The sequence below is a fragment of the Ranitomeya imitator genome, chromosome 1, assembly GCF_032444005.1.
Source record: "Ranitomeya imitator isolate aRanImi1 chromosome 1, aRanImi1.pri, whole genome shotgun sequence".
NCBI classification, from domain to species: domain Eukaryota; kingdom Metazoa; phylum Chordata; class Amphibia; order Anura; family Dendrobatidae; genus Ranitomeya; species Ranitomeya imitator.
In genome coordinates this window covers 401849438-401874803 of record NC_091282.1, presented here as the reverse complement: position 1 = coordinate 401874803, position 25366 = coordinate 401849438, and the positions used below count along the sequence as shown (strand labels likewise).

Genomic DNA, 25366 nt, shown 5'->3' with positions numbered 1-25366 from the left:
AAAATGAAATGCTAGGTGAAATCCCAAGAAACAATGAAACCCCTATATTAAGGGTCACCAATCTAACCCAAGAAGAGGTGCGAAACCGGCTAAATAAGATTAAAATAGATAAATCTCCGGGTCCGGATGGCATACACCCACGAGTACTAAGAGAACTAAGTAATGTAATAGATAAACCATTATTTCTTATTTTTAGGGACTCTATAGCGACAGGGTCTGTTCCGCAGGACTGGCGCATAGCAAATGTGGTGCCAATGTTCAAAAAGGGCTCTAAAAGTGAACCTGGAAATTATAGGCCAGTAAGTCTAACCTCTATTGTTGGTAAAATATTTGAAGGGTTTCTGAGGGATGTTATTCTGGATTATCTCAATGAGAATAACTGTTTAACTCCATATCAGCATGGGTTTATGAGAAATCGCTCCTGTCAAACCAATCTAATCAGTTTTTATGAAGAGGTAAGCTATAGGCTAGACAACGGTGAGTCATTGGACGTGGTATATCTCAATTTTTCCAAAGCGTTTGATACCGTGCCGCACAAGAGGTTGGTACACAAAATGAGAATGCTTGGTCTGGGGGAAAATGTGTGTAAATGGGTTAGTAACTGGCTTAGTGATAGAAAGCAGAGGGTGGTTATAAATGGTATAGTCTCTAACTGGGTCGCTGTGACCAGTGGGGTACCGCAGGGGTCAGTATTGGGACCTGTTCTCTTTAACATATTAATTAATGATCTGGTAGAAGGTTTACACAGTAAAATATCGATATTTGCAGATGATACAAAACTATGTAAAGCAGTTAATACAAGAGAAGATAGTATTCTGCTACAGATGGATCTGGATAAGTTGGAAACTTGGGCTGAAAGGTGGCAGATGAGGTTTAACAATGATAAATGTAAGGTTATACACATGGGAAGAAGGAATCAATATCACCATTACACACTGAACGGGAAACCACTGGGTAAATCTGACAGGGAGAAGGACTTGGGGATCCTAGTTAATGATAAACTTACCTGGAGCAGCCACTGCCAGGCAGCAGCTGCCAAGGCAAACAGGATCATGGGGTGCATTACAAGAGGTCTGGATACACATGATGAGAGCATTATACTGCCTCTGTACAAATCCCTAGTTAGACTGCACATGGAGTACTGTGTCCAGTTTTGGGCACCGGTGCTCAGGAAGGATATAATGGAACTAGAGAGAGTACAAAGGAGGGCAACAAAATTAATAAAGGGGATGGGAGAACTACAATACCCAGATAGATTAGTGAAATTAGGATTATTTAGTCTAGAAAAAAGACGACTGAGGGGCGATCTCATAACCATGTATAAGTATATAAGGGGACAATACAAATATCTCGCTGAGGATCTGTTTATACCAAGGAAGGTGACGGGCACAAGGGGGCATTCTTTGCGTCTGGAGGAGAGAAGGTTTTTCCACCAACATAGAAGAGGATTCTTTACTGTTAGGGCAGTGAGAATCTGGAATTGCTTGCCTGAGGAGGTGGTGATGGCGAACTCAGTCGAGGGGTTCAAGAGAGGCCTGGATGTCTTCCTGGAGCAGAACAATATTGTATCATACAATTAGGTTCTGTAGAAGGACGTAGATCTGGGGATTTATTATGATGGAATATAGGCTGAACTGGATGGACAAATGTCTTTTTTCGGCCTTACTAACTATGTTACTATGTTACAGCCGGTGGTTGTTGCATTAGCTACGCTCCCGGTTGTAAACTGTACATTCCCCAGATATGGATTACGGCATGGGACTGACTGTACCCCGGAACAGGTATGAATTTGTTGTTGGTTTGTTGTTTTTATTTTTTTTTTACAGGAGATCGAGGCTGTCGCTTGGATTACCAGTACAATAAAGATGGGAAAACTGTGTGGTGTATGATTTCATTAAAATACTTTATTTAGCGTGTGTGTGTTTATTTAACCTTTTACCAGCCAGAGCAGGGGACAATGGATGAAAGCCACGTTCCGCACCACACGCAGGGGAACAGCGCCTACAGTAGCACAGTGCTTGATAAAGGTCAGGTCTGTTGACCGAAACGTCGCTACAGGAGGCAGAATAAATGTAAGCTCTTATTTTTTCACCATCCATTGTGGCGCTGTCTTTTTGTTCTATGTGCATAGACCCATTCTTTTGAATGGGTCTACATTTGTTGGTGTCTTTGGTATGTGAGAAGACTGTCACCAGACGTACCGGAGGCACTGATGTGTGAAACCAGCAGCTTGTCCTGTGTGTATATGTAATTTGTGCACTGGATTTTGTTAACGTAATGCTTTGTATAGGGTGAAGTTTACAGCAATTTTGCAACTTAATGCATTGCGAGACCTGCATAACACCACCAATGGATTTTTCTGTATTTTTCTGCTCATGTGTGTGGGACCCTGAATGTACCTACTTCTGGACTCAATTCAAATCTTCCTTAGAAGGAATTCAAACATTATAATGTGATTTATGAGACTATAGGATCCACTATTAGGGTAAATTCACACTAATCATTTTTCAGGGGTATTCGTGGCAATGCGGCTGAAAATTACCATTACACAGTACGGTAATTGCAATAGATACAGCAGGGACATCCGAATTTATACATTCTCACTATTTTGTGGATTTTCCTGTAGTAGTTTAATGAGTAGTTTTAGGAATAATTGTGCACTAGGAAATGGCAGTATGTCAAAAATAATGTCTGTATTTTTTAAAATGTAGACATTTGACAATCTTGCTTCCTAAAATGTGACTTTTCTGCCAATTTTGTATTTTTGTAGGCACCTGCATATCACCTTATACTTGAAGGAATTCTCATCCTATGGATTATTAGACTCATATTTTCGAAAACTTACAAACTTCAGGAAAGGTCTGACCTTACAGAAAAGGTAATAAAAATGGGATACATTTTTGGCCTATTCATGTGTATTGATGGCTGGATTAAAATCTGCCTAAGGCCGGGTTCACATTTGCGTTCAGGAGGGCTGCGGATGGCTGTTTACTTCCTCCCTGAAGCCCCGCCTACTTCTGAATGCATCTTGCGTTTCCCTGTGTACCTATCTTTAACATTGGGTACGCAGGGACATTAATTGTATGCGGATGCATCCACATGGGGTGATTTGACGCGGGCGGCGGCCGCACAGGAACACACAATTTTGTGTTTCCTTGCGGTCGCCGCACACCTCAAATCGCTGTATGCGAACACATCTGCATACAACACATGTCCCTGCGTACCCAATGTTAAAGATAGGTACACAGGGAAACGCAAGATGCATTCAGAAGTAGGCGGGGCTTCAAGGAGGAAGTAAACAGCCATCCGCAGCCCTCCTGAACGCAAATGTGAACCCGGCCTTAGGCTGTGTTCACACATTGCATTTTTGCTGCTTTTTATGCAAATTATAAGCTGCATTTTACAGTACCTGCAAAAGCTATGAGATTTCTGAAATCTCATGCACACACAATGTTTTTTTCCTGACTGATTTAGAAAACTGCGTTTCTGCAAACGGCAGCATGTCGCTTTTTACAGCGTTTTTTTTTTTCACCCACATAAAGCAATGGGTAAGTTCAAAAACACAGTTATCTTTTTTTGGGAGAGGGGTGGACACTAAAATGTATCAACATGCACCAAGTGACTAAAAATGCAGCAAAACCTGCTTTTTTAAAGTTGCTTCTTTACTGCCAAGAGAACAGGTTTTGCCTGTGGGGGGAAAAAAAACGCAACATGTGAACATACCGAACAGGATTGCTTCAGGTTTTTCTAGAAAATCTGCATCGCAAAAGGCACCAAATCTGTAACGTGTGCATAAGCCCTAAAAGGGTATTTTCACCTGTTGCTTTTTCGTTTTTGCTGCCGAAAAAAGTGTTTTACAGTAGCGGCAAACTGAGTGACATTTCTGAAATCTCCTGCACATTCAGCTTGTTTTTTCCTGTGTAGATTTGAAGCAGAGTCATGTCTGCAGCATATAAATTCAGGCCATGCATAAACAGATGCACTTACACAACATTATGCCCTCCAAGAGACACATTTTTGGTGCAGAAATGCCAGCAGCCAATTCTTAACAAGGGCAGCTACCCTTGAAGGGGCTGTCCGGTCTAAAATGAAAAGTCTGTAGTCGCTCTGTGTGACTGCAGACTTATTAATCCCTCTGGAGGTTCTGTTCAGAATGCGATGGGAAATAAGACTTCTTTTCTAATCTAATAGTGGAATATGTGCTCAGATCGGGGCAGAAAAGATTCCAGCACTCTTGGAATGAACCACGTAGAGCAATAATTTAATCGTGTGGTCCAATGCGGTGTATACATCACGTGACACTTCTGTCAATCTAACCTTCATTAAACATGCACAAGTGATAGCGGACCATATCTGGATGCACATATCTCTCAGCGACGGCGGATGTAGTTTACATGGTGCTTCCTCCTTATCCTAATGGTCACTTGTGTATGTATGATAAAGACCAATTTGACCAAAGCATCATATGATTTATACTCTGTATCGGACCATATGATTAAAGAATTTCTCTACATACCGTAATTCATTCAAGCGTGTTAGACTCTTTTGTACATGGGGGAGGGAATAATTTTCCAGGGTTTTCCTGAGTGTCTTGTCAGAAGACAGATGGCGCTTATCGTCTGTACAATGTATACCATGAGTGGCTGGACGCGTCCGTGCTGACGTTTGTGCATAGCAATCGTATACATTTCTGTTGTAAATGTGGGCAGTAGTCGCCCTCCTGTAAACTAGGTCCTGTTATTGGATTTGCAGGAGAAAGAAGAGTTAATAGATGAGTGGCACCCTGAACCCCTTGTCCCTCCTGTCTCTAAAGACGACCCAGCTCTCAGTTATAATATTGTTTCCGGGTAAGTTGCTCTTTAATTAGTTATATGGATAGTTGCTGTTCTAAGTTAATATTGATCTAATTACCTGTAAGTGTATCACCAAAAGGCAGAATTTCAGGTCTTGACTATGGCAGGACGTTCAGTCCATTGTCCTGTCAAATTTGAGAAAAGAATCAAGCTCTACGGATTCGGGTAAAACCAGCTTGACCGCATGATAGAACCTCACTTTTCTACAATTGGAATTCATATGTTAATCATGTACGTCCTTATGTGTTAAGGCTTTATGATAGCACGTGCCATAAATGACTCATGGCAACGTATAGTATGTGGACACGAAGTTCACGTCTGTTGCCCACGGCATTTGAATAGATCATAACCTCCAGTACTCGGCAGCGGCCACAAAGCAAGGTTCGGAGCTGCGGTGTTCCTGTACTCTGCACATTGCTCAGGTAGGGGACTGAGATATCAGCTGATCAGTGGCACTACCGGAGATTTCTTCCCCCACCATGTTATTTAATAATATCTTAGTTCCAAAAAAAAACCTGAGGGTGGTTTGGGAGTGAAGATTCTTTACCATCCTGGTCTTAATTACCAAGTGTGTCTGATCACGGGATTTGAATACAAGGCTTTTATGTGTTGGCATTTCATTCCCATGCATATAACACCAATACTTAGGCAGATATTTTCCACACATCGAGGCTTCTGCCTTTTAGGGTATGTGCACACGTTCAGGTTTTTTTGCGTTTTTTTCGTGTTTTTCCGCGATAAAAACACTATAAAAACCTCATTAAAAACGCATACATTATGCATCCTATCATTTAGCATGCATTCTGCATGCTCTGTGCACATGGTGCGTTTTTTTCCGTGAAAAAAACGCATCGTGGTAAAAAAAGCAGCATGTTCATTAATTTTGCGGATTTTCAGCGTTTTTCCCGCTATTCTATGCATTTGGAGAAAACGCACAAAAACGCATCAAAAACGCATGCAGATTTCTGGCAGAAATGTCCGGTTTTTGTCAGGCTATGTGCACACGTCAGGATTTCTTGCAGAAATTTTCCTAAGTCATGAAAAACAAGATTCAGGCAGATCTATCAATGGGTCATAAACTTTAAAGGGAGCCTGTCACCAGAAAAAAAACCCTATTAACCTACAGATATAGGGATTGCAGGTTATTAACCTGCCCGGTGCCCGCAGTTAGCTGAACGCTGGGAAGGGAAAATTAACTTTATTCCCTCGGCAGTGTTCAGTCACGTGGGCAATGCCAGCGCGGGTTCGGTCACCGCTCTGTGTATAGAGAGCGGCGGCTGTAACCACTCCCCAGGGCCTTGACTGGCGCTGGCTTTGCATTGGGGTCGGCTGTCAATCGGGGCCAGGGACGCAGTTATAGCTGCTACTATGTATACTCAGAGCAGGGCCTGAACCTGTGCAGCCAATGCCCCCCGTGACTGGAGGCTGAACGCTGCCAGGGAACTGAAGTTAATTTTCTCCCAACAGTGTTCGGGTAAGTGCGACCATCGGGCACGTTAATAACGCTATTAACCTGCAGATTAACCCCATGTCTGCATGTTAATAGCTGTTTTTTTTCTGGTGACAGGATCCCTTTTACCCCTTCAAGTCACGGCCCTTTTTCATTTTTGCGTTTTCATTTTTCACTTCCCTCCTTCCCAGAGCCATAATTTTTTTATCTTTCCGTTAATATGGTCATGTGAGGGCTTATTTTTTGCGGGACGAGTTGTACTTTTGAACGACACCATTGGTTTTACCATGTTTTTTACTAGAAAACGGGAAAAAAATTCCAAGTGCGGTGAAATTGCAAAAAAAGTGCAATCCCACACTTGTTTTTTGTTTGGCTTTTTTGCTAGGTTCATTAAATGCTAAAACTAACCTGACATTATGATTCTCCAGGTCAGTACAAGTTCATAGACATCTAACATGTCTAGGTTATTTTTTATCCAAGTGGTGAAAAAAAATTAAAAACTTTGCTTAACCCCTTCATGACCAGGGGATTTTTCGTTTTTCCGTGTTCGTTTTTCGCTCCCCTCCTTCCCAGAGCCATAACTTTTTTATTTTTCCGTCAATTTGGCCATGTGAGGGCTTATTTTTTGCGGGACGAGTTGTACTTTTGAACGACATCATTGGTTTTAGCATGTCGTGTACTAGAAAACGGGAAGAAAATTCCAAGTGCGGTGAAATTGCAAAAAAAGTGCAATCCCACATTGGTTTTTTGTTTGGCTTTTTTGCTAAGTTCACTAAATGCTAAAAATGACCTGCCATTATGATTCTCCAGGTCATTACGAGTTCATAGACACCAAACATGACTAGGTTATTTTTTATCTAAGTGGTGAAAAAAAATTCCAAACTTTGCTAAAAAAAAAAAAAAAAAAATTGCGCCATTTTCCGATACTCGTAGCGTCTCCATTTTTCATGATCTGGGGTCGGTTGAGGGCTTATTTTTTGCGTGCCGAGATGACGTTTTTAATGATAGCATTTCGGTGCAGATACGTTCTTTTGATCGCCCGTTATTGCATTTTAATGCAATGTCGCGGCGACCAAAAAAACGTAATTCTGGCGTTTCGAGTTTTTTTCCCGCTACGCTGTTTAGCGATCAGGTTAATACTTTTTTTTATTTGATAGATCGGGCAATTCTGAGCGCGGCGATACCAAATATGCGTAGATTTGATATTTTTTTTATTGATTTATTTTGATTGGGGCGAAAGGGGGGTGATTTAAACTTTTATGTTTTTTTTATTTTTTTCACATTTTTTTAAACTTTTTTTTTTAACTTTTGCCATGCTTCAATAGCCTCCATGAGAGGCTAGAAGCAGGCACAAGCCGATCGGCTCTGCTACATAGCAGCGATCTGCTGATCGCTGCTATGTAGCAGAATTGCACGTGTGCTGTGAGCGCCGACCACAGGGTGGCGCTCACAGCGACGGGCAATCAGTAACCATAGAGGTCTCAAGGACCTCTATGGCTACAATGGAGACGCATCGCCGACCCCCGGACATGTGACGGGGGTCGGCGATAACGTCATTTCCGGCCGCCCGGCCGGAAGCGGTAGTTAAATGCCGCTGTCTGCGTTTGACAGCGGCATTTAACTAGTTAATAGATAAAAGCATTGACCCTTGGTCTTAAGTGAGCAAGAACTAATCTTTCCAAGGCCTTCATAGCGTGAGATGTTAAGGCTACAGGACGATAGTCATTTAGGGTTGCAGGAGAAGAAGTCTTGGGTACCGGCACCAGACAGGAAGTTTTCCATAACACAGCTACCCTCTGTGTTTGTATACTTCCATTAAATAGGCGTGTAAAGACAGTACTGGCGTTTCGGAATTTTTTCTTGCTATGCTGTTTAGCAATCAGGTTAATGCTTTTTTTTATTGATAGATCGGGCGATTCTGAACGCGGCGATACCAAATACGTTTAGGTTTTTTTTTTTATTGCTTTATTTAGGATGGGGCGAAAGGGGGGTGATTTAAACTTATATTTTTTATATTTTTTTCATATTTTTAAAAACATTTTTTTTACTTGTGCCATGCTTTAATAGCCTCCATGGGAGGCTAGAAGCTGGCATAGCCTGATCGGCTCTGCTACATAGCAGCGATCATTAGATCGCTGCTATGTAGCAGAAATGCAGGTGTGCTGTGAGCGCCAACCACAGGGGGGCGCTCACAGCAGGCCGGCATCAGTAACCATAGAGGTCTCAAGGACCTCTATGGTTATCTTCCTGATGCATCGCCGACCCCCGATCATGTGACGGGGGTCGGCGATGACATCATTTCCGGCCGGAAGCGCCGGTTAAATGCCGCTGTCTGCGTTTGACAGCGGCATTTAACAGGTTAATAGCGGCGGGTGAATAGCGAATTTCACCCGCCGCTATTGCGCGCACATGTCAGCTGTACAAAACGGCTGACATGTCACGACTTTGATGTGGGCTCACCGCCGGAGCCCACATCAAAGGGGGTGACACGGCATGCGCCGTACTATTACTGCGCATGTCGTGAAAGGGTTAACCTCCAAGGTGGTTTGCACGTTAATGACCAGGCCATTTCTTACAATTCTGACCAGTGTCACTTTGTGGTAATAATTTTGGATTGCTTCAACGAATGCCACAGATTCTCTATAATGTCATGAGTGCGGAGGGCACCACTAAATATATAACTGTTGGGGCTCACCGTGGACTTGGAAACATAGCAACTAAACCCATAGAGAAAGATCAAGTCCACACGGAAGGGAGCACCACAACCATATATAAAAAATACAAAATCTTTTATTAGTAAGCTTTTTACAAAGAAATGCAACACACAAAAGATACATCACACAGAAAAACGGATAAAAACATTAAAAGTGAAACAACAGCACAAATCTTGTACACAAGTCATATCCTGATATAATAATGTAGGAAAAGAGTGACAATCCACATCCCCAACTACTCCAGCATGGTCATACAATACAATATAATGGCCATTCTCTATAATGGTAAAATTTCTTGGGTTTGACTTGCGTTTATTTGTGTAAAAAAAAAAAAAATTAAATAAATGTATATGTGTGTGTATATATATATATATATATATATATATATATATATATATATATATATATACATACATACATACATACATACATACATACATACATACATACATACATACATACATACATATATACATATATATATATATATATATATACATACACATACACATATATGTATATGTATATGTATATATATATATATATATATCATTTTTTTTTTTTTTAAATGGAAATTTGGTAAGAACTTGGAAAAGTTGCTGTTTTCAAACTTTGAATTCTTATGCCCTTAAGTCAGAGAGTTATGTCACATAAAATAGTTAATAAATAACATTTCCCACATGTCTACTTTACATCCGCACAATTTCTTAAACTTTTTTTTTTTCTTAGGATGTTATAAGGGTTAAAAGTTGACCAGTGGTTTTTCTAATTTTTACAACATTTTTTTTACAAAACTAATTATTTTAGGGACCACATCACATTTGAAGTGACTTTGAGGGGTCTGTATGACAGAAATTGCCTAAAAGTGACACTATAAAAAAAAAAAAAACTGCACCCTTCAAGCTCTCAAAACCACATGCAAGAAGTTTATTAACACTTCACTTGCTTTACAGGAATTTTTGAAATGTGGGAAAAAAATGAACACATTTTCACAAATTTAATTTATACCCATTTTTAAATTTTTTTTTTTTTTTTTTTTTTTCAAGGGTAGCTGGAAAAATTTAACCCAATTACTCCTGAGCAAGCCGATGCCCCATATGTGGGGGTGGGGGGGGGGGGGGGAGAAACCACTGATTGGGCTGATGGCAGAGCATGGAAGGGAAGGAGCGCTATTTGACTTCTGGAATGTAAAATTTGCTGGAACAATTAGCGAGCACCATGTCCTGTCCTGTTTGCAGAGCCCCTGATGTGCCTAATCAGTGAAAATTCCCCACAAATGACACCATTTTGGAAGCTAGACTCCTCAGGGAATTTATTTAAATGTGTGAGCACCATGAACCCCCAAGTGCTTCACAGAAAATTGTAACATTGAGCCTGTGAAAATAAAAAAAAGAAATCATTTTACCCACAAAAATGTTTTAGTACTTTTTTTTTTTTTTTTTTTTTTAATTTCAAAAGGGTAACATGAGAAATTGCACTATACAATTTGCTGTGCAATTTCTCCTGAGTACGCCGATACCACATGTGTGGGAGAAAACTACTTTTGAGGCACAGTACAAATCTCAGAATGGACGGAGCGCCATATTATAGTGCATATTTTACTGTTATGGTTTGCAGGTGCCATGACCCACTAGGAGAGCCCCTGAGGTGCCAGCACTGCAGAACCCAAATTTCCCCCCATAAGTAACCCCATTTTACAAGCTGCACCTCTCAAAGAATTCATCTAGGGGTGGTCAAAGAATTTTATACCATTGGGCAGTGAAGAAAAAATAACTACTAAACACAACCGCCAAATTTTGTTTTAGCCCTAGATTTCACATTTTCATGCAATAAGTGGGTTAGAATGGTACCATAATTTTCCAGTCACCCATGACATCACCAACGAGAGAGGGGTAAAGAAAAGAAGACGAAGGCAAGTTCCCAGACCTGGGCCGGTCGGTTGGGGCAGGACACCATCTCTGATGCGGCTGGGATTGCTGGAAGCGCAGCTGGGTGGCCCAATGGGGTCTCGGCCATTGGTCATGCGGGAGTTTGCAGAGTCATCACCGCATGGTTATCCGGCAGCCTTGTGTCCCAGCGTGGTCATAGAGCGCGGCCGGAGACTATAAGTCGCTCTCTGATGACTTGGCCGGGACTTTCACCTGGAGCACTTCCGAGGGGCGGGTACGGGAAGCTGCAGGAGCGCGCTGGCTGGCAGATCCCCCTACAAGCCCAGTACTTAAGGGTGCTATGGATGCACAGTAGTCCTCTCCACAGCGGCAACAGCAGCCACAGGGGCTGCAGCCACAGCAAGCAGCATTTGGAGCCAGAGCAGCCTCAATGACCTCGACGTCAGATGCGACCACATTAGAATAGGAGTTCTGGGTGCTCCAGCGGGGCACGCAGGTCCAAACATTGTAGGACAAGTCGGTACACAGATTGGCTCTGTCAGGATGGAAGATTCCGTGGTCTCTAAAGGAGACCTTTCGGATGACATTCTGCCTCCTGTTCCGGTACCCTGGAGTGGTGAGTGAGCTACAAGAATGTTATTTTAATAATGCAAATATCTGTCTCCCTCTCTCCTTCTCTATCCTCTTGCTTTTCTGGTGGGATTCCCCTAGAAAATGCACAGGGAAATCAAATGCAGAGTCTGGCTAGTACATGGCCCCAAAAATTATGCCAAGCATGTATCAATGATACAGTGGCAAATGAGACCCCAGACTTCTCCTCCACAATAAGAACCCTCATCATGAGTGAGGTAGAAAACTCATTAAGGTCCCAGTCCCTCTATGAGGAAACACAATGCTGGGATAGGGCTAAAGTGTCTCCCGCATCGTCGACTGTATACTCGGATGAGTGGGTTCTGCAGGATACTTCAGATTTATCCTCGTCAGGAGACCACTCGGGAGCAGGTTATTGCTTCCCCCTAAAGGAGGTGGGACAATTTAGTTAAGGCCCTTAGGTCCACAATGGAACAAGTCGAACGAAAGGCCAAAAAGTCTGTCCAAGGGACCTTCAACAGGAAAAAATGTAGATGCTTCCCTATGAATGAGAAAGTGCTAAATCTCATTAATAAATGGGAAAAGCCAGATAAGAAGGGTCCCTTGCCATCCTCCTTTAAAAGGAAGTACCCCTTTGATGTGGCTACCTCGTCATAAAGCGCCCAAATTGGATGTCGCTATATCCAGGGCCACAAGAAGATCATCCCTTCCCTTTGAAGATGCAGGGTAAAGGTACCGTTACACTAAGCGATGCTGCAGCGATATAGACAACGAGCTGATCGCTGCAGCGTCGCTGTGTAGGTCACTAAGAGACGTCAAACACGGCAACAACAGAACGATGCAGGAGCGATCCAGTGACGTACTTATCGTTCTCGCTGGTTGTTAGCTCCATGTAAAAACATTGCTGACATTGTTGCTTTTGCTGTCAAACATGACGAATCACGCCGATCTGATGACCAAATAAAGTTCCGGACTTCTAGCTACGACCAGCGATGTCACAGCGGGATCCTGATCGCTGCTGCGTGTCAAACACAACAAAATGGCTATCCAGGACGCTGCAATGTCACGGATCGCTGTCGTTCTCGTTGTAAAGATGCTTAGTGTGAAGGTACCTTTACTGAAAGACTCCCTCGACAGAAAGGTTGACACCTTTCTTAAGGCTACCTGGGAGTCATCGGCAGGGGCTCTGAGGCCAGCTATTTCTGCAACATGTACAGCAATGCCCCTTATGGTCTGGCTGAGTAGATTGGAAGACCACCTGAGGTAAAATTCACCCAGAGACTCCATTCTGGCCACGCTCGCAGTCATCAAGGGAGCGGCGGCCTTCTTATCAGATGCATCCTCCGACTCCGCCATACTGGCTGCAAGATCTGCTGCATTATCCAACGCAGGCTAGACAGCAGTCTGGTTAAAAGTTTGCCCGGGGGACGTACAAGGAAAAGGGAAACTGTGTTCTCTCCCTTGTGAAGGTCAGTACTTGTTCGTTTCAGCTTTGGATGACCTCTTAGAAAAAGCTGCTGATAAGAAGAAAGGGTTCCCAAAACTTCCCTTCTCGTCCTTCAGGCAGTCATTTGGGAGGAAGAAATTCAGCCGAAGGATACTGACCACAGAACACAGTAGGTGGGAGGATCAGCCAAGGAAAGGCAAGGGGTACCTATTTGGTAATCCTTCCCAGGGTGGTAGGAAGCCCTCCAAATGACTCCCTACCCCAGGTGGGAGGAAGATTCTCCCTTTTCTTTCCAGCCTGGGAGAAAATATCCTCCAGCCCTTGGATTCTCAGCCTGGTAAGATCAGGGTTAAAGCTGGAGTTCTGGAGTATCCACCAGTCTGGGTCATTTTGACGGACCCACAAGCATCCAGCTCGGAGCAAGTAGCACTGAAATCAGAGGTACTAAGACTACAAGAGAAAAACGTTCTGCAGGATGTTCCAGCAGGAGAAAAAGGGAAAGGCTTCTTTTCTCCCCTGTTTTTAATAAAGAAGCCAGTCGGCTCATACAGAACAATTTTCAACCTGAAAGGCCTGAACAAGTTCTTGAAGATTCCCAAGTTCAAGATGGCGTCAACTCAGCGATACAACTGCTCTTTCCTGGTTGATATATGGCCATCCTGGACCATAAAGACGCGTATTACAACGTGCCAACACACTTCGCGTTCTGGACGTTTCTCAGAGTAGCAGTACCAGTAGGAGGCACCACAAGGCACTTCCATTACAGGGCCCTCCACTTTGGCCTGGCGGTAGCTCCTCGTGTGTTCACAAAACTAATAGCGGAAGTTACGGCCCACCTCAAAGAAAGAAACAGACTGGTCATCCCATACCTGGACGACTTCCTGACAGGGGGACGTTCTTTCAGTCATTGCCAGAGTCAAGTGAGAGACACAGCCACCATTTTGGAAAGCGTAGGGTGGTGTTTAAACCTAGAAAAATCAAAGTTAGATCCACAAAGGACACAAATCTTTCTGGGACTCTTACTCGACTCATGCTAGCAAGAATGTCGCCTACCAGATCAAAAGAAGGAAAAATTACTCAGTCTCCTCTCCAGGTCAATACAAGATCCGGCGATGTTCCTCAGGAATGCTATGTCCCTCCTGGGGTCCCTGATCTCCTGTATCCCGGCAGTAAAATCGTCCCAAATCCACTCGACAGTTGCAGTGGTATGTGTTGGAAAGCTAACGTTCCTTAAGGAGTTATCTGAAAGGTACACTGACACTGCCTCGGGAAGTAATACATTCACTCCACTGGTGGTTAAAAATAGAATCCCTTCAGGAGGGGGTCCCTTGGTTTCCTCATGTCACCAGGGTAGTTCCAGGGGGTGGGAAGCACATCCGGACAACCAGTTGGTCCAGGGAACATGGTCGGCGGTAGAAAAGGAAGGCTCATCAAACACGTGGGAGTTCTTAGCGGTAGAGAATGCATTGCAGAGTCTCCCACCATTCCTACAAGGCCATCATGTAAAAATTCTTTCAGACAACCAGGTGAAGATGGCATACCTGAATTATCAGGGAGGTACACTGTCCCGTTCCCTAATGCAGATTACCAAGTGGATTTTCAGTGTCACGGAGGAGAACAACCTTTCATTATCCGCTCTTCACATCAGAGGAAAGGACAATATAACAGCAGATTTTTTTGAGCCGGAAACTACTGCTACAGGGCGAATGGTCCCTCAAGACCTCAATATTCAGGCGGTTAGTGTTCATGTTGTGGTGTCCGGAGGTCAACCTTTTTGCTACTTGGCAGAACAGTAAAGTGGAGGGGTTCTGCTCCCTGGATCCCAAAGAAAATCCTCAGGCGGTGGGTGCCTTTCGGATCAGATGGGACTTCACCCTGGTCTACGCCTTCCCCCAAATTTGTCTAATTCCAGCAGTTCTTAGGAAGATAGGACAGGGCAAGAGTAGTGTTCATAGCCCCTTTTTGGTCCAAGATGCCCTGGTTCTTTTGGCTGAGGAGGAACATGTCAGTCACGGAACCATGGGTCCTTCCAGAGATCCCAGACTTTGTAGCTCAGGGACCTGTATTCCATTCTCAGGTGACTTGGCTGCACTTAACAGCATGGAATTTGAGAGGTCGGTGCTAGAGGGTGAGGGGTTTTCTCCCAACCTAGTCTCTACCTTGCTTGCTAGTAGGAAGCCGGTGTGATGCAGTGACCTATGTTACAGCCAGGGGGCGCAGTATGTGCTTTTTAGGATACGCATGGAGGCGTATCTGTAATGGTGATAATGAAAGTCTCTGGCATGCTTGTAAATGGCTGGTATGTGTCGCAGAGGGAGTCTACGCTGTAAGCCTGTAGTATTATTGTTCTGGGACCTGTAGTCCCACAAATATTTGTATAGTTAAAAGGGAGGTGTAGCACCCCAGGTAACTGGTTTTTACAGTGGTATTGACTTCCTCACGGGTAGGGTGATGCTATGCTTGGAAGCGACGAGGATCCCTTTAACAGGTAACAAGTACATACAACACTGTTCTGACTCCAGGCCAGAAGGGGGAGCTCGAGACCCAGATTGAGGGGAACTTCCCTACATATATTCTGGCTGGAGGAAGAGTTAGTCAGTCTGTCAGAAGGACAGAGACAGAGCAGTCACACAGTCTGAGAGTGGAAAGCTGGGGCCGTGCACACGTGGTTCTGCAGCTCCTGGAAAGAGTGAGAAACAGAGCAGTCTGTAGGAGACTGATAGGGGAGAAGAAGTGAAGGAGAGGATAGAGATGGAGAGGAGCTGTGACTGAGCTCCCTCCACACTGAAGCGCAGAATACCGGAGGCCGGAAGTCAGAGGTTGTTGGGGTAACTGTATGCCCCACAGCAGAAACCGGCGGGCAGGAGATTAGGGACACCTGTAAAAAGGCTTGAGTTGCCTCCATACGGATATTGTCCTATTATTAGGACAGAGAGAAAGAGAGGACCTTGTGTGAATCCTTAGGCAGCAAGGGACTTATACCACAGCGCAGTAAGGAAGGCTTCCATCTCCACCTGGCTAGTGGGATTCCGAATCGCTTCCAGGCTGGCCGGACCTCACGATCACCTGGGATCCGTACCCTGGACTGTGGCTGCATACTACCAGTAAAAGGTAAAAAGACTGCAACCTTGTGTCCTCTAATTATTTCCTGCACTTCACCATCTATAATCCTTATCAACTACACTGGGAGCCCTGGGGACCAAGTTCTACCTGTGGGGAACTATACCACCTCAGGTGGCGTCACGAACACTACTACCATAGACTTTACTCCCATATACTTTTCCCCTTTTATTGGACGTCCAGGGCCATGGACCGGGTCACTGTCACCGTGACACATCCCATGAAGAACCGGCCCAGTTCCGAGTACCCCACGGTCCTAGTGGGGGGGCTCCAGAGGCTTGCAGGGTTAGTCAGAGAGCTGGGTAGGACTGGCTAACCACACACACACCTCACACCTATGGGGTGGTTATAGGTACATAATGTGACCAGGGTTTGGGTCACATGTTGAGTGTATTGACCTGAATTGGTCAGTGTGACGTCCTGGATAGCCTGTGTTCTGTCCTCACTAGCTGAGGCAGGCTCATACGTAGCTATACAGTCAGCTAAACCGCTATACCGGGGTCCAATAAGGAGACTGTGGTTGAGTCTGTGCTTTATTAAACGTAGTGGTATATTGATGCGGTGAAACTGTGAACAATGATATACATAGAATCAGTGCATGGCATAGAACAGATACATAATACACATGATATACATTATGCATAACATTTAGAAAGCTAGTGACTAAACTAGGAGTACAACTGGTTAAACTAAGCTAATATAGAGCAGAAATATCTATAGGAAGCATAAAGACATACCGGCAATGCAATCGCAAGGGGGATGAAGTGAAGCGTCTTTCCTTGAAGGCAAACCGAAGAAAGTGAAAGGAAAAATGGAGGGAAATGGAGGCTGAGCTACCATAATGCATTGCAAAGGAGGAGGAGAATCAGACATGGATAATACAAAAACAAGATTGAACTGCCAACATAACTCTGACCGCTAGAGGGAGCCAAAGCACTAAAAACAAATAAAGATATGAACATCCATACTGAGAAACCTGCAATTACGCAAACAGATAATCAGGGTAACAATATTAGATGGCGGAGACAGAACAGCCTGTGTGTTGGAATGTCCTGGAGTGGACTGGATTCCTGGAAGCACCTGGTGAGGCTATGGACTGAAGGCCTGTGTTGGAAGTGCCTGGGTCTGAACTTCCTGAATAGCGCACGGAGAGGCCGATGGTCAGAATGTGAGGTCCTGTGAATGGCCTGTGTTGGAATGTCCTGGAGTGGACTGGATTCCTGGAAGCACATGGTGAGGCCATGGACTGATGGCCTGTGTTGGAAGTGCCTGGGACTGGACTTCCTGAGTGGCGCACGGAGAGGCCGTATCTGCAGAGCCTGTGATGGCTACTGTGTCAGGGAAGCTACAGTTCCGTCTGCGGGTCTGGACTATCTGAAGTGCCCTGGTCACAAGGAAGGTGATCCCAGTTAGGCAGCTTTCCTGGAAACCAGGACTGACAGGAGTGTGTGGAGCAGGAGCTCCTGTAAGGTAACTCCAGCTAAAGGGGGTTACGGGCAGAGAAGTATCTGCCAATGGAACAGACTGCCGATGGTTTGTGTTCTTTTGACGTTAATGAACTGTTCGCCGAGTTAAAGTGCTATGGACTATGTGTAGGCCTGAGATTTGCAACATGGCCTACGGTACGGTTTATGACTTTTAAATAAACCAAGTAGACTGTTTTTGTGAGAAATCGTGCCTGACTGCTTTAATCCCGTTGCCAAACGAGTGTCCCCCAACCCACTCAGGTAGCGCTATCTCACATCGGTCACTACAAAGATTTATGATAGGACTTGGAAAAAATTCTTTACATCTACGGGGTGCACTCTGGAACGAAAGGTACCCCTAAGACAAATCCTGGAGTTCCTTCAGAGGGGGCAGGAACAAGGCCTGGCGGTTAGCGCCTTGAAAGTCCAGGTTTCGGCCTTAGGCGCTGTGTATAATTACTACCTCGTGGGTATTTAGTGGGTGGTCAGGCTTATTAAAGCATGTGCTAGATCCAGACGAGTCCCTGTAGCCAGGACCCCTCCATGGGACTTAAACTTGGTTTTGAATGCTTTGACAGAACCCTCCTTTGAGCCTCTGACTGAAGGGTCTATAAAGTTGATTACCCTAAAGACTATACTCTTTGTATGGCCGGAGTCACACTAGACCCGTAATACGAACGAGTGCATTACGATAAAAAATCGCATAGCACTCTGCCCAATGTTAATCTATGGGGCAGCTCCTATTATCCGTTGTTTTCTCAGCTGTATCCAGGATCCGAGTGAAATCGCTGCGATTGTCAGCGTATCTCAGCCGAGAATCGCCAATGCAAGTCTATGGGTGCGTGGAAAAAAACGGATTACACATGTACCATCAGTGTGACTTGCGAGAAATGCGCATCGGTGTTCTATAGAAAAGCCAGCAATTCATCGCGGTGTATAGTAAAATCACACTGACAGGTTAGAATAGAACAGATAAAATTAATGTCTACACATAGTATAGGTGTGTGTGATAGATATATATATATATATATATATATATATATATATATATATATATATATATATATATATATATATATATATATATATATATATATATATATATATATATATATACACATATACATATACATATACATATACATATACATATATATATATATATATATATATATATATATATATATATATATATATACACATATATACACATATATACATACATATACATACATACATACATATACATTCTATGGAAAAAAATCGCATCCTCGCATTGAATACGGATCACTGTTAGGAAATTTTCAGCGTATCTTGGCCATCAAAAACGGACCATATTTTTATACGTTGTGTGTGACTCCGGCCTATCCCTAACATCAGCACGTAGAGTGAGCGATATACAGGCTCTATAAGCAGACCCTCCCTTTACCATGGTAATGGACAATAGAGTAGTCTTAAAACCGGACCCGGCCTATCTACCTAAAGTAGCATCTAAGTTCCATAGGTCACAGGAGATATCTCTGCTGTCCTTCGTCTGTCCTGATGCTAAGAATTGTAGGGAAAAAAGTTTCACACTCTAGACATTAGGAGGTGCCTTCTTCACGATTTGTCAGCAACAGAACTTTTGAGGAAGGATAGGGCTCTGTTTATCTCCTTTCAGGGCTCTAGGAAAGGAATGAGAGTTTCAAAGGGTACCCTATCCAGGTGGATAAGAAAGGCAATCAAATTGGTCTGTACAGGCGCAGGAAGACCAATCCCTGACGACCTGGGGGCCCACTCTGAGAGCGATTGCAACATCTTGGGCAGAAAGAGCAGATGTGTCCATAGAACAGATCCGTAAGGCAGCTAAGTGGTCGTCTACTTCCACCTTTTATAGCCACTATAGACTGGATCGCTCTGCCTCTTCTGATCACATGTTTGGGAAGAGGGTTCTACAGGCTGTGGTCTCTCCCCAATTGAGTAATTCTCTGTAATTCTCTCGTTGGTGCTGTCATGGGTGACTGAAAAACACTTGCGGTATATTATTTACCGATAATGTGTTTTTAAGGAACCCATGACAGCACCCTTATATTCCCTCCCGTTACTAAGTCATCACCTTCTGGTTGGTGGTTTATTGTATATAGTACACCACATATGGTTGTGGTTAAAGATAGTTTGTATAAATGTATTTAGATATGTGTACACTAACTTGGAGGTCCTCTCATGCTTTGTAATCCACTGATGCGGAGAGAGGAGCCACCCTTTTTATCTTGAAGGTTTCCTGACCTTGAAGGGCAGATCTCCTCTCTCCTTGGTGCTGTCATGGGTTCTGTAAAAACACATTACCGATAAGCAATATACATATTTTCACTTCACCCATGACCGCACACCTGAGAAAGGGTCAGGACAGGAAACCTACTGAAATAAAAGGGCAGTACCTTTTCCCCGCTTTAGCTGGGTTTCCTGTCCTGACAGGAACCCTCGTGCCGAGACACAGGTGGGTTGAAGGTTTTATTATTTTATTTTTTATTTTTTTTGTTCCTACTTGCCCACTCCAGTCCCAGCACTGGAAGAACCTTCAGGTGCTGGAGGCACCACCCAAGGGGCCTTAGTGTGAGCGGCACAGGCGCAGGCCGGGTCGGCTGTTTTGGATCCGCCACACTGCTCTCAAGCCTCAGTCTTCCAGCCACAGCTTCGTAATGAGCCTGGCTTCCAAGGGCTCGCTCCGCTGATGTCACGGACAAGGTATGCTGGGAATGGGTGTGCCCAAGTGACATCCGAGGGGGTGTGTTGGAGGCAAAATGGTGGCACCCTGGGCGAAAAAGCAGGCTGGGACGTGTGGAGACTAGGCGCATCCTGGCGGGTGGACAATGGGAGGCGGGGTCATTGTTTCGGGCACCGGAGGAGGCGGAAAGCGCGGTGGATCCCTTATAAAATGGGAGATGACCACAGAAGAGGCTCTTATGTCTAAAACTCCCCATCATGGAGAATCTGAGAGAACAGCAGCAGCAGCAGCACCTGCAGTAGCTTTTGCAGCAGTTGCCAATATCAGTGCCTTGTCATAGGCTCGGGCGTACTAAGGAGCGGGCGCACTACGGAGCAGCCGCTCCAAGTGGCAGGAGTGGCAGCCGTCCCGATCAGAGGTCACAGGACTCCTCAGTATACAGGTGGGACGTCGTATGTACCCTCTATCAGCCTCTGAATCTATGAGAATGTCACCTTTTGTTAATAAGGGCCATTTCTTGCTTAAATCACTAGGGGCCTAGGAAGGCTAGCGACAAAAAGAATAAAGAGTGTGCCCTTTGTAGGACCCCGCTTGCAGTTCATTGACAGAAAACTATACGGGATGAGACCCCTGACTTCGCCATGAGGCTTAGGTCCATGATCAGGGCTAAGGTGCAAGGTTCCCTAAAGACCCTGTCTAAAAAAGGGGAACGAGAGCTCAGGAGGTCGTTACGGAATCTGAGGCATCTCCACAGTCTGTTAGAGAATGCCATAGTGAATCCCTGTCCTCCTCCTCCTCCTCCTCCTCACCATGGACAGTGATACAGGTGTGGCCGACCTTGCTTTCCGGCTGAGGATACAGATAGGTTGGTTAGGGCAGTCAGATCAACAATGGGCCTGAAGGAGGAGAAAGCTCCTAAATCCCTAGAGAATATAATGTTTGGGGGTCTAGAGGAAAGGCGGAAGTGCACCTTTCCTGTTAAATCCAGAATACGAGTGCTCCTAGCTAAAGAGTTGAAGAAGCCGGAAAGATCTGGTAGCCTGCCCTCATCTTCAAAGGGGAGATACCTCTTTGAGGAGAGAGACTCCAACAGTTGGGATAAAATCCCTAAAATCGATGGGGTAGTGGCGAAATCCTCTAAGAGGTTAGCTCTGCCCTTTGAGGATTCCGGCACACTTAGAGACCCATTGGATAAAAAAAGCTGATGGGTTCCTGAGGCACACCTGGAAGGCAGCCACAGGGGGTCTGAAGCCAGCAAAAGCTGGGACTTGTACTGCTCGCTCCCTTATGATCTAGCTGCAACAAATGGTGGAGCAGCTTTAAGAGCAAGGTCCCAAGAGATGAAATCTTGGCTAATATGACTCTGTTGCAAGGAGCAACAGCTTTTCTGTCAGACACCTCAGCAGACTCTGTGAGGTTGGCGGCTAGGTCGGTGAGCCTGTCCAATGTGGCTAGATGGGCCTTTTGGCTGAAGGGGTCTCCCGGAGACCTGCCTTCAAAAAATCGACTGCTCCATCCCATATGGCCATTTTCTCTTTGGACACACACTAGAAGACATTCTAGAGAAGGCAGGAGACAAAAAGGGGTTTCTCTGCTTAAGCTAGGAAGCCTTCCTTTTAGAGGAGTAAGATTAATAGGGGACATCCTCTGGGAGAAAAGAAGAGCTTGGAGTTGAAGGATAGAAAGGAGTCTGGAGATATGTTCAGAGGACCCTGTACATCTACCAAAAAAGCCCTCCCATTGACGTCAGGTCAGTAGTAAGGGAAAGGCTCTCCCTCTTTCTCCCTGTCTGTGTAAAAATCTCCCCCAGTCGCTGGATCTTAGGTATCATCAAAGACGGTCTGAAAATAGACTTTGTCCATCCACCTAGCCAGACCTTTGTATTAACACCCCGCAGGAAATCACTAGGAGAACAGCTGGCCCTGGAGTTAGAAATCTTGTAACTCTTACAAAAGCGTGTTCTGTGCGATGTCCAGGTGGAAGAGATAAGAAGGGGATTTTATTCCCCCCTCTATTTGATAAAGAAGCCGGTTCTCTAAGAACTATTATCAACCTGAGGAAGCTTAACCGATGGATTATGAATTATTCCTTCAAGATGGAGTCAGTGAACACATCTATAAAGCTGTTATTCCAGAATTCTTTCATGGTGGTTATCAATTTGAAGGATGCCTATTATCACATCCCAATCCATTGGGGTCATCTAAAATTCCTGAGGGTGGCTCTGTATGTCCAGGTACGGGTCAGACATTACCAGCACACAGCCCTTCCATTCGGACTGTCAATAGCTCCAAAAGTATTTACCAAGGTAATATCGGAGGTGATTGCCTACCTTCATTCATGAAACACCGTTATCACCCCATTCCTAGACGACTTACTTATAGTCGGAAGGTCAGAAGATCACTGTGCAGAACAGCTGAGGGAGGTAACTGTGGTCCTAGAAGAGCTGGGCTGGATGGTAAATACCCTCAAATCGGGACTAAAACCAGAAAGAATACAGGCCTTCCTGGGGTTGATTTTGGACTCAGAGCGCCAGATCTGTCTCGTGCCAGAGGACAAAATATCCAAGGTAATGGTCCTGGCACTGTCAACGATAGATCAGCCAAGAATGACACTAAGAAAAGCAATGTCCTTGCTAGGATTCCTAACATCTTGTATCCTGGCAGTACGATGGGTCCAATTTTACCTAAGTCAGCTACAGTAGAAGGTCCTGTTTGCACAGAGGTTGTTAAAGGGAACCTGTCACCCCGTTTTTTGAGATTGAGCTATAAATACTGTTAAATAGGGCCTGCGCTGTGTGTTCCTATAGTGTATGTAGTGTACCCCGATTCCCCACCTATGCTGAGAAATAACTTACCAAAGTCGCCGTTTTCGCCTGTCAATCAGGCTGGTCAGGTCGGGAGGGCGTGGTGACATCGCTGGTCCTTCCTCAGCTCTACGTTGGTGGCGTAGTGGTGAACAAGCAGCGCGCGATCTCCGCTGTCATCCCTTTCGTCGGTGGGGGCGGCCATCTTCCTGGGGCCGCGCGTGCGCAGATCGAGTGCTCTGCTGCACGGGGCTTCAGGAAAATAGCCGCGGGATGCCGCGCGTGCGCATTAGAGATCGCGGCGGCCATTTTCCCAAAGCCGAGTTTGCATCTCGGCTTTGGGAAAATGGCCGCCGCGATCTCTAATGCGCACGCGCGGCATCCCGCGGCCATTTTCCTGAAGCCCCGTGCAGCAGAGCACTCGATCTGCGCACGCGCGGCCCCAGGAAGATGGCCGCCCCCACCGACGAAAGGGATGACAGCGGAGATCGCGCGCTGCTTGTTCACCACTACGCCACCAACGTAAAGCTGAGGAAGAACCAGCGATGTCACCACGCCCTCCCGACCTGACCAGCCTGATTGACAGGCGAAAACGGCGACTTTGGTAAGTTATTTCTCAGCATAGGTGGGGAATCGGGGTACACTACATACACTATAGGAACACACAGCGCAGGCCCTATTTAACAGTATTTATAGCTCAATCTCAAAAAACGGGGTGACAGGTTCCCTTTAAAAGGGCATTTTGAGGTAAAGATACATCTTTTTTCTGCAATAATGGATTCCCTGTCTTGGTGGACAGTAAGAAAACATTTGTCGCCAGGAGTCCAGTGGATAAGACCAGTGGAAGATGTTATCACAACAGATATGAGCAATACCGGATGGGGGGCACATCTATAGTCTCACTCTGTTCAGGTGACCTGGTCTCCTCTAGAGAGGGGCCAAGGTTCTAACTTTTAAATGCTGTGGAAAGAGCCTTGAGACACTTTCTTCCCTTCCGCCAGGGTCACCATGTCAGTCAATGTCAGACAATCGAGCAGTCGTGGCTTATGTCAACCACCAGGGGGGGGGGGAACAAGGTTTAATACCCTAATTATGGCAGCAGACATCCTACTCCAGCTAGTGGAGCAAACGCCTACTGTCCCTTATGGCACTTCACATAAGGGGAATAGACCACACAAAGGCAGACTTCCTGAGTCTTGAGAAATTGAGACAGGGAGAATGGTCTCAACTCTAAATTCCCAAATTTTCCAGCAGAGTGCCGATATGAGGGCGGCTGGAGATAGATCTGTTTGCCAGCTTGCACAACTGAAAAGTGAAGAACTTCTGTTCATTAAAACCAAGGGAGAAACCATTTGCAGTGGATGCTCTTCAAATTCCCTTGAGTTTCAGGATGGCCTATGCATTTCCTTCATTAACGATGATTCCAACAGTCGTGTGGAAGATCAGGAAGGATCAGGCAAGGGTGATTCTCATTGCTCCATTCTGGCCGAAGAGACCATGGTTTTTCCCTTCTAAGGCTAATGTCTGATCCATGGATTCTGGCCGAAGAGACCATGGTTTTCCCTTCTAAGGCTAATGTCTGATCCATGGATTCTACCAGAGATCCTGGACCTTCTTACCCAGGGACCGGTCTACCACTCAAGTGAAGGGCTTCCATCTAGCAGCATGGAATTTGAGAGGGCATTACGGAATCGGCACTGGTTCTCAACAGGGCTAATCTCCACTGGGCTAGTCTCCACCCTGTTGAAAAGTAGGAAACCAATTACATCAAGGATCTATGGTAGAACATGGAAGAGATTCCTGGAGTTTTTATTGCAGCCCTGGTTGGGTCCATTCTAGAGTTTCTGCAGTCGGGGTTGGAACTAGGGTTAGCAACTAACACTCTCAAGGTGCAGGTATCGGCCCTGGGTGCCTTGTATAATTGGAACCTACCAGCAAATAAATGGGTATATTGGTTTATAAGATCCTGTAGTAGATCCAGACTGGTTATAGTCCCAAAAATTCCTCCTTGGGACCTGAACCTAGTTTTAGAGGTGCTAACTTGAGACCAATTTGAGCCCTTACAGGATTTATCTGCGAAGTTCATCACACTTAAGATGGTTGTACTAGTGGCCCTGACATCAGGGTGAGCGATACACAGGCCCTGGTCTTTATTCCCCACCCTACACACAGGTGTATGACAACACAGTTGTTCTAAGGCTGGACCTGGCATATCTCCCCAAGGGGTTTCTTAAATTCCATAGGAGCCAAGAGATTACCGTACTTTGCCCTCTTTTTGTAATAACCCTAAAAATCCAGGAGCAAGAAAAATTCCATACCTTATGTGGGG

At 45.0% G+C, this 25366-nt stretch overlaps 1 protein-coding gene across 1 annotated transcript in view; it reads left to right on the top strand.

Annotated features, from left to right (window-relative positions):
- SPTLC1 (serine palmitoyltransferase long chain base subunit 1) overlaps positions 1–25366 on the top strand; it is a 96067-nt gene that overhangs the window by 6528 nt on the left and 64173 nt on the right. Inside the window, exons 2-3 of the mRNA XM_069762340.1 lie at positions 2771–2878; positions 4753–4847. Coding sequence (XP_069618441.1) covers positions 2771–2878; positions 4753–4847 — 203 coding nt within the window. The remainder of the gene's footprint in view (positions 1–2770; positions 2879–4752; positions 4848–25366) is intronic.